The sequence below is a fragment of the Marmota marmota genome, unplaced genomic scaffold (assembly GCF_001458135.2).
Source record: "Marmota marmota marmota unplaced genomic scaffold, marMar, whole genome shotgun sequence".
In the NCBI taxonomy this organism is placed as follows: Eukaryota; Metazoa; Chordata; class Mammalia; order Rodentia; family Sciuridae; genus Marmota; species Marmota marmota.
Window position 1 is genome coordinate 31,028,248 of NW_026000108.1, and position 10,521 is coordinate 31,038,768.

At 36.0% G+C, this 10,521-nt stretch overlaps 1 protein-coding gene across 3 annotated transcripts in view; it reads right to left on the bottom strand.

Moving 5' to 3' along the window:
• Positions 1-10,380, bottom strand: part of LOC107139197 (sister chromatid cohesion protein PDS5 homolog A) — a 125,473-nt gene extending 115,093 nt beyond the window's left edge. The window contains exon 1 of one of the 3 annotated variants that reach the window (XR_007341064.1): positions 10,166-10,380. Coding sequence is in view for 2 of the 3 variants with exons in the window: in XM_015482051.2 (XP_015337537.1) it covers positions 10,166-10,303 (138 nt within the window). In the remaining variant the exon portion in view is untranslated. The remainder of the gene's footprint in view (positions 1-10,165) is intronic. The other 2 variants (XM_015482051.2, XM_048784357.1) reach the window with 2 other exon arrangements.
• Positions 10,381-10,521: the final 141 nt, after the last annotated feature.

Consider the following 10,521-nt stretch of genomic DNA (forward strand, 5'->3'; position numbering starts at 1 on the left):
AGAAATTATACCCCAATGATTCAAATGTATGAATTGCCAAGATCATTGTAATGTCATGTGTAGCTAATAAAAAAATAAATAAAATTTAAAAAAAAAAAAACCACTATACGTGATATTTAGGAATTTTTTTCTCAGATTTTTACTCTGAAAGCCATCAATCTAGATTAAAGCATGCTGGATATCTTCAAGATTTAGAATCCTCTGCATCCATTTAAGATGAGTGAATGACAAGCTCACCTTGGCCTAATGGACAATGACAAATCTAAAATTTAAAAAATAAAATAAAGCATTTGGGATTTACCATGTTAAAAAATACAGGAGGAAAAAAAGTGATAATGATGTGTTAAGGTTGCTTCACAAATGTACCACTCCAGTGTACAAGATTGGGGACAGGGTTGGGGACTCTCTGTACTTTCCACTTAATTTTGCTGTGAACCTAAAACTGCAGTAAAAAAAAAAAAAAGTCTATTTTAAAAAATGAACAACAAAAACATGTATAGAACAAGTGAGACAATGGCAGTGAGTTATATCCCCACCACCAATCTGATAAAATAGCAGTTAAAGAAGTGAATAGACAAAATTACATAACATTATTCCAAAGAGATATAAAAAAAAAAATTTCAGGGGCTGAGGATATAGCTCCATTGGTAGAGGGCTTGCTTAGCATGCACAATGACCTGGGTTTAATTGCCAATGTGTGTGTGTGCGCGCACACACACACACACACACACACACACAATTTTATTACTGCCTAATTTTTACAATCTTCTTCAAAGATATTTAGGTATGCGCTTCAAGAAGACATATTTTATAAATAACTTCAACCAGAAACAAAATAGCCTCTTTATATACATTAACTTAATCTTCATAAAGCTTAAGAAAAATATTTTTATTCAGTGGTTTTCTTTTTGAAGAAATTCACTTCTACCTATTTCATTACAGTTAGACAAAGGATATTCAATTCAACAAGCACTTGAAATTATAGGTCATTTATACATAGCCGCTGAACTTAAAAATTTTCAAATATTAACAAAATGAAATAATTGCATCAATGTACTACTAATGTTTACTGAGAACTTCCACTACAGAAATGTTAGGATTTTTTTGGGGGGGTGGGGGAAGCACACATTGAATATATAAATTATAAAATCCAATTCATATTATCATTAAATAATCTAGGTACATAAAATTCTACTAATCACTTTTTAAATTTTATTCACCTACAGCCTTCACATCTAGTATCAGACAACTAATCTCAGCAACTAACAGAGTTCAAAGAAAAGATGTCATCTGGTCAGGACATAGAATAATGACTCCACAAAATGGTCACAATTAAAGGGTGATGCTCACTGTAACTGACTAGTCTTTTGCTTTATTATTCATATAAAACCACAATTTAGCACAACTCAGGTCAAATGCCTGAGTTGTTTTTCAAACTTTTGTTTTTTTTTAAGAGACAGGGTCTCACTATGTTGTTGACAGGCTGGCCCCACATTCATGGGTTCAAGTGATACTCCAGCCTCTGCCTTCTGAGTAGGTGGTATTACAGGTGCACACCACAGTGCCTGGCTTAGAAGCTTCTTGAATTGCCTTGAACAAACTTGTTAGACTTTTACATATGGCTTAAAAACCACTCATTCTTTTATCCTTTTTTCATGAAGACATTCAATGGGACATATTTTCATGTGCCAGCAACCTTAGCCAAACTGTTTAAATTAAACATTTTAACTCCCAAAACTGAAACTAACAGAAATAGTATTCATTAAAGTCCTTAAACCTACCCTAATGTGAGCACCATAGAGATTTCTGATATAGATATATAAATCATGGGCCTTAAACACACCAATATTACTTATTTTACATATGACTTTTAGTAAACCTACACCTAATTTCTATTTAATTCAAGGTTATGAATTAAGATCTGAGTAAGGCTTGAAGTTTCAACATTATCTCTATTACTAAAATTCCATCCCTATCCTCATTTCTTCAAACTAAATAGTTTGAATTCCAGCCCCTTTAAAAAAAAAATTTTTTTTTTTTGTAGTTGTAGATGGACAGCATGCCTTTATTTATTTTTATATGTGCTGAGGATCAAACCCAGGGACTCACAACTGCTAGGCAAGTGCTCTGCTATTGAGCTACAGCCCAGCCCCACCTTTGATCAACATATAATAATTGTTCACATTTTACCATATGATATTTAGTATATCAAAACGGAGTAGTTAACATATGTATCACTTTAAATATTTATCACTTCTTTGTGCCAAGGATGCCTCAAATCCTCTTCTAGCTACTTCAACATACATAATACTTTATTGTTTTAACTATAGTCAATAAAACATCAGAACTTATTCTTCCTAATATTGTTAGCACTGTACCTGCTGACCAATCCCTCCCCTCGGCTCCACCCTGGTAGCCATTATATATTACTCTCAACTTTTATGATAGCAACTTTTAAAGATTCTACATGTGAATGAGATGATGCAGTGTTTTTCTTTCTTTCTGTGCCTAACTTATTTCACTTAATGTATTCTAGGTTCATCCTTGTTATTGCAAATAAAAGGTTTTCACCTTTTTCATGGTTGAACAGTATTCCATAATATATGTGTGTGTGTGTGTGTGTGTGTATGTATGTGTGTATAAACACTTAAGATATGTGAAGAAAATGGATTATTCAACCATAAAAGAAGGATATATTGTAACGTTACAACATGGATTATACTAAGTGAAATAAGCCAGTTACCAAAGGCGGGGAAAAATGCTGCTTAAGTCTACCTATTAAGTATCTAAAATAGTCAAACTTGGAAACAGAAGAGAAGGCACAATAGTGGATACCAGGAGCTGGGATAAGGGGAAAAGAAGTTACTTAATAGGTAAAGTTTCAGTTTGCAAGGAAAAAAGTTCCAGATATCTGTTGCACACAATATACATATAATTAACACTACTGTACACCTAAAATGGTTAACATATGTATTTATTAATATATAAAATATTACATACACATGTACAAATATATATTAATATATGTACTCACACATATATACAAACATACATTTTGTTCCCCCAGTACTAGGGACTGAACTCGGGGGCACCCTTCCACTGATCTATATCCCCAGCCCTTTTTATATTTATTTTCAGAAAGGGTTTTATTAAATTACCCAGGCTGGCCTTGAACTTGCAATCCTACTGCCTAATCCTCCCAAGCTGCTAGGATTACAGGAGTGTGCCATCACACATGGTCCTTCCCCAGATTTAAATAGGTCATTTTTTTCCAAGGAGCCCTATATCTAATTTTACTAGAGAATGGTGTTTATAAATCAAGATTTGACATTGTGTTTGCATTGCTATTAAGATATAATTTCTTCAGGTTTTTTAGATTAATACAGAACTAGAAAATAGTTTATTTAATCAATATATCAATCAATCAAGTGTTCAGTCTGATACTTCCAATTGCAATTCAGCACCAGAGTTCTAATCCTTTCTCCATTCCATATTTGTATCTCCTTTTTTTCTACAGCAAAAACCCTGGTTTCCCATAACATGGATGAACTTATTATCAGTACTATCTTACTGTGAGAATACACTAAATTCAGATCTTCTTTTACCAGTATTTTTTAGAAGACTTCATTTCTTTTTTCTTTTTATTTTTTTAATATTTATTTTTTAGTTGTAGTTGGACACAATACCTTTATTTCACTTATTTATTTTTATGTGGTGCTGAGGATCGAACCCAGGGTCCTGTATATGCACGGCGAGCGCTCTACCGCTGAGCCACAACCCCAGCCCCATCTTTTTTTTTTTTAATAGTGCTGAGAATAGAACCCAGAATATCATGCATGCTAAGTACACACTTTCTCCTACTGAGCTATGTCCCCAGCCCACAAGATTTCTTTTTTTTCTTTTTTTTTTTTTTTGATACTGGGGTTTGTACCCAAGGGCACTTTACCACTGAGCTATATCCTGAATTCTATCTATCAATGGGATTAAAACCCTGAATCCTATCTATCTACCAGGGATTAAAACCAGGGGCACTTAGCCACAACCCATCCCTTTTCATTTTTTTATTTTGAGATAGGGTCTTACTAAGTTGCTTAGGGCCTCGCTATATTGCTGAAACTGAGCTCAAACTTGTGATCTTCCTGCTTCAGCCTCCCAAGTCACCGGGATTACACGCGTGTGCCACTGCACCCAGCTCCCAAGATTTCTTTCTTTTTTTCTTTTTTTTTTTTCTTAAAGTATTTATTTTTTACTTATAGGTGGACACAATACCTTTCATCTTTATATTTATGTGGTGCTGAGAATCGAACCCAGTGCCTCACACATGCTAGGCGAGCGCTCTACCTCTGAGCCACAATCCCAGCCCCCAAGATTTCTTTACTGTTCTTTTTGTCGCATAAAGGGTACATAAAGTACCATGTTTGTGAATTACTTGAATTTACTTTTTAAAATATTTTTTTAGTTATACATGGACACAATATCTTTATTCTGCTTATTTATTTTTATGTTGTGCTGAGGATCGAACCCAGGGTCTCACACTTGCGAGGTGCGTGCTCTACTGCTAAGCCACAACCCCAGCCCAAATTTGAATTATTTTAATATACAGTTAATTTCTTTATGGTTGTATTCCATGTACGTATCTATGTTTATTTATTGGTGGTGGCCTTTTTCATTTCCACTGACAAACATTTTTATTATGGTTAAAACAAACAAACATAAAATAACCAGGTATGTTATTGCATGCCTGTAATTCAGCTACTTAGGAGGCTAAAGCAGAAGGATTGCAAATTTCAGCCTGGGCAACTTAGTGAGACCCTGTCTTAAAATTTTAAAAAAGGGCTTAAAATTAAAAAAAAAATGCTCAGCTGGGTTCAATCCCTAGTAGCAAAATAAACAAATCTGGAGCAAGGAAAACAAAATGAAGAATACCTTATACTAGAAAATAATGTGCTTTAAGACTCATAGACATGTCAAAAGGATACTAGATGTTTCAAAAGGACACCAGAGCCAGCACACATATTTGGGACAATTTGAGTCTGAAAAGAAATAAAGACATTAATATAATTCATTTAAAAAAATAAATAATCTATGACATGTGACCCAATATGATACAAAGGGAAATATACAATACTACTTTAGTGTATTTGCCCCCCCAAAAAAGTTTAACCTAAGTCTAGGCATGAGGAAATGAGATAAATCCAATTATGGAATTACTATAAGATATATAACATGAACGCTTCAAAAGTGTCTTGTTAAGGAAGCCTTCCCTCTCCCAATAAGTGGAAGGACTACCTAGTCTAAGAGATTGGGGATATAGCTCAGTGGTGGAGCACCTAACTATCATGCACAAGGCCCTGGGTGTTCGAGCCCAGGAGTTCAAGTTCAAGGCCAGCCTAGGCAACATAAATGAGACCCTCCCCCTTCTTAAAAAAAAAAAAAAATCCTACAACTTTTTCTTACAGCTTTTTAACTTTATAAATCAAGCTAGGTGCCTATGAATATATACTATTGTTTTTGAAATAAAATGCTTTTCAAATTTGTAACTACAAAGTAAACAATCAGTACACTTTGACTTGTCATGAGAACTCCTATGGCATATTAAAGATGGCTACAAATTCTTTCCTACTTCTTCCATTGAAAGGTGAATAGAGATGGACGCCTAGCTCAAAGGTAGTACATTTATCTATGTGTTCAATCCCCAGCACCACAAAAAATAAGGAAGAGTCAACTTTTTCTCCCCTTGAATGTAAGTTGGGCTGATTAATCAATTCAGTAAGGTAGAAGTGATACTACCAATCCTAGATCAAGTACTGGCAACTATGGTGTCTTGGAGACAAGTCCAGCTACTCTGGTGGAGAAACCCTAAGACTACATCATAAATAGAAAAAGGAGCAGCTGAGTACAAACTTTCAACTATTGTCACTAAGACCATCAAACGTTTAAGTGAAATGTCATATATGGTGGCTCATGCCTGTAATCCCAGTGACTCCGAGGGTGAGGTAGAAGGATCACAAGTTCAAGTCCAGCCTTAGCAACTTAGGGAGATCCTGCCTCAAAATAAAAAATAAAAACTGGGTGTAGTGGCATGTGCGTGTAATCCCAGTGACTCAGGAGGCTGAGGCAGAAGGATTGTTGAGTTCAAAGCCAGCCTTGGCAACTTAGCGAAGCTCTAAGCAACTTAGTGAGACCCTGTCTCTAAATAAAATATAAAAAGGTCTAGGGATGTGGTGCAGTGATTAAGCACCCCTGAATTCAATCTCTAGTACCAAATAATAATAAATAAAAATAAAAAATAAAAAGGTTAGGAATGTTGTTCAGTGGTAAAGTGCCCCAGAGTTTAACCCCCAGTACCAAAGGAAAAAAAAAAAAAGTGTTTAAATGAAACCACTGTGGATTCTATAGATCAGCCTAATTACCAATAGATTATCAACAAGTGTGCCTAGCATCCAAAAAAAGTATATGCATGCCAAACCCTGTCTGAATTTATGTTCCACAAAACTGTGATGTAATCAAAACTGCTTACAAGAGCCAAAAGTGACAATTGAGGAATGATGCAGAAACAAAATGTGATCCATACACTCAATGGAATACTTAAAAAGGAATTCTTTTTTTTTTTTTTTTTAATTTTTTATTGTTGGTTGAAAAGGAATTCTTAAAAAGGAAAGAAATTCTGACACATGCTACAAGATGGATAAACCTTGAAGACATTATGCTAAGTAAAATAAGCCTATCACAAAAGGATAAATATTGCATGGTTTTACATACATGAGATTTCATGTATTTTAGAGTAGTTAAATTCATAGAGACAAAAAGTAAAACAGTGATTGCCAAGGACTGGGGGAAGGGAATAATGGGAGTTAGTGCTTAAGGGTACAGTATCAGTTGGCAAAGATGAAAAAGTTCTCTGGAGATGGTTTGGTAGTAATGGTTGTATAACAATATGAACGTCCTTAACATCACATAAATATAAAAAATAATTAAAATGACAGGGACAATGGCACAAATCTTAATCCCAGTTACTCAGGAGGCTGAGGCAGAAGATCACAAGTATGAGGTACAGTGGCACATGCCTATAATTCCCAACAATTTGGGAGGCTGAGGCAGAAGGATTGTGATTGCAAGTTTGAGGCCAGTCTGGGCAACAAGGCAGACATTCTGTCTCAAAACAAAAACTAAAGGACTGTGGATGCAACTTAGTGGTAAAGCATCCAGGGTTTCAATCCTGGGATTTAATTTAAAAAAAAAGCAAGCAGCAAGTTATTTAAGAACCAAAATAAAAATACTATTGCCCTGAGTCTGCCAGTAACCTGCCCTATGATTGATAGTGATTAGTGATAAATGTTCCTTAGCCACTCTGGGCTTAACTTTTGTCATCTGTAAAGTAAGGATGGTTCCAGAATTTCTTTTAAAATCCTCTAACTTTAAAATTATGATTCTGCTGAAAATATGCTTGTTCCTTCTTAACAACTGAAGAGAATAAATCAAACATTTCTGGATTCCTTTGACCAAGATTTTACTTGCCTTTAAGCCCTCTATATTTATACAGCATTAGAAACTGTTGCTATGTTATAATAATAAACTACTGATTTATAAAATTTACCCATAACTAATGTTCTAATAAAAAAAAAGCTGTCAAAATGTTAAAATAGTTAATATGGCTAAAAATCTACATTAAGGGCTGGGATTATGATCCTTGCCTAACATGTGTGAGGCACTGGATTTGATTCTCAGCACCACATACAAATAAATACAATAAAGATCCATCAACAACTAAAAAATATTTTTTTAAAATCTACATTAAAAAAAATTCTGGACTGAGCAATGTGGCTCAGAGAAAAAGTGAGTATTTAACATTCACAAAGACCTGGGTTTCATCACCAACACCATAAAACAACAACAATGAAGCCCTACAGTTCCAATGAGACAATAATACTTTATATCAACAGGAATCCCTAAAAAGCACTCTGTAAAAACATACAAAAAGAAAAGCAGGAGGAATACACAATAAAAAGAATAACAAAATTTTGGCAGTTGGACATTCAAATTGGCTAAAATGTTATGTCAATTATAACTCCCAAAAGAACTCATAACAAATAGCCTAACCCAATGCTCATCCTAGATTTGGTTATATGTCCACTTATAGTTAACAGTATTTCTGATACTGAACCTATTTCAAGTGGAAAATATAAAGATATAATTTTCCACTTTTTTTTTTAAAGAGAGAGAGAGACAGAGAGAGAGAGAAGAGAGAATTTCTTAATATTTATCTTTCAGTTTTCGGTGGATACAACATCTTTATTTTTATGTGGTGCTAAGAATCGAACCCAGCGCCCCACGCATGCCAAGCGAGCACGTTACTGCTTGAGCCACATCCCCAGCCCCTAATTTTCCACTTTCAATCAATTATTCACCACTAGAATTAAGGGTGTGAATATTCTTAATTGGAAAATAAAATTTAACATCTATAAACTTCTTATTTAGCTTTATATTTCACAATTTTTCAGGTTCTCACTCAAAACACCTAGAATACCTTTAAGAAGCATCAATTAAATACCTCATTCCAGCAGGTTGGGAGGCTGAGGCAGGAGGACAAGTTGGAGGTCAGCCTCAGAAACCTAGTGAGATCCCTATTTCAAAACAAAAAACTGGGAGCTGGGTGTGGTGGCATGACTGTAATCCCAGTGACTCGGGAGGCTGAGGCAAGAGGATTGAAAGTTTAAGGCCACCATCAGTAACTTAGCTAGACCCTGTCTCAAAAAATAAAAAGGGCTAGGGATGTAACTCAGAGGTTAAACATCCCTAGGTTCAATACTCCCATAACAAAAAAAGGTGTGTGTGTGGGGGGGGGGAGTCTAACTGAGTAATAGAATACCTTGGGTTCAATCCCTAGTACCCTGCTCCCAAAATTAAGTACCTCAATTCATGTTTAATCTTTGGTATCAAAATTTGTTTTAGGCTGCAGAGTATAAGTCAATGGTAGAATGCATGCTTTAGCATGTGAGGCTCTGGGTTCAACCCCCAGTACCACTAAAAATTTGGAGAGGGAAAAAAAAAGCTGTTTTAGTGAAACTGTGTCTTATCCCTTCCAAAAAAGCAACAAACTGAAGAGTCTAATTAGATTTTAGAAACTATAGGAATACTTTAGAACAACATTGTATACATTTACCAGGTACTGTACTAAACTCTAAGAAAAAAGAGGCAAGATCAGTTCCCACAAATTCACCAAGTTGTTCAAGTAAGAAAAATCACCACGATTGTTTCTTCCGTCACCTCCCACTATGTCTGATTTTAACTTTGAAACTTCCCTTGAACATTCCTTATCTCTATCCCCACTGTCATAGCACTATTTGCAAGATTTTAACATCTTTTACCTAGACTACCGTGTTGAACATTTTCCTAGCTGATCTGCCTCAGGTCTTTCCCTAATCTAACCCAAATTGTGACAACCAAAATTCTCTGGCATTGCCTTTAATATTCCCTGGGGGTCAAAGCTGCCCTAATTGAGAACCACTGCTTCAAGATGATCACACAAGAATGGCTGTGACCACAATCTATGTCCATGGAATGGAAAGCAAAGAACTGATCAACTTAAAGTTGAAATTCACATGACCACCATGCTTATACTAAATAAGTTGAGGTCTCATAAAAAGAGCAACACTCTTTCTTAAGCTCAAATAAACACAGGAACTTAAGTCATCACCTTAAGTCTGAATTTTGAAAAACCAGTACTTTCTGACAATGTTTAAGCACACATCTGATTATAAACTTCTCAGATGCTGATGAAAACAGAAATGTTCCTAGGCAAATTACTGCCTATACTTAAGAATGACAGCTACTTAAACAGTAGTCTCATAAAACGAAATATTCACGGGGTGTGTGTGGGGGGAGTACTTTACAAACACCTGAATTCTTATGCTTGAAAAACAGTAATATTTTCTTTAAAATCACACTCCTTTTTAATTTCCCGTAAGTCATTTTCCTACATAACTTATTCAAAGATGTATTCAAGACAGAACAAATACCTTTTAGAAGAGATAAAATGAGAAGAAGGGGTGCAGGGGGGACCTTGGTAGCTGAACTGTAAGGCCAGGCCGAGTAGTGCAGTAATACCACAGGAGACAGAGTCTGAAAAACATCTCTGAGTGCGAATAGTCGGTTCAGACCTTACCTTCAGTCGTTTGATCATCTCGTCGGTGGTGATCTTGTCTGTGATTTCCTTTACTCCCGGAGGGTAAGCGATCTTCCCGTCCGCACTCACGACGCCACACAGGGCAGTGGCAGGCTTGGGCTGCGCGGTGAAGTCCATCCTGGGGGACAACTTTTCTTTCACAGTCCTCTACCGGCCTCTATCGGTCAGAAAACCAAAGTTCAGCGGGAAAGGGGCGACTTTGTAACCTCTTTTTTCATTTCAAAAATCTCTAATCTGGAACGGGTTCTTTCTCCCCCGGGGCCGGGAACCCGGAGGCAGACTGTTCATCCGCCCGGTCCCGGGGCCCGGACCCCACCGACGGCCCGTCGCCCACA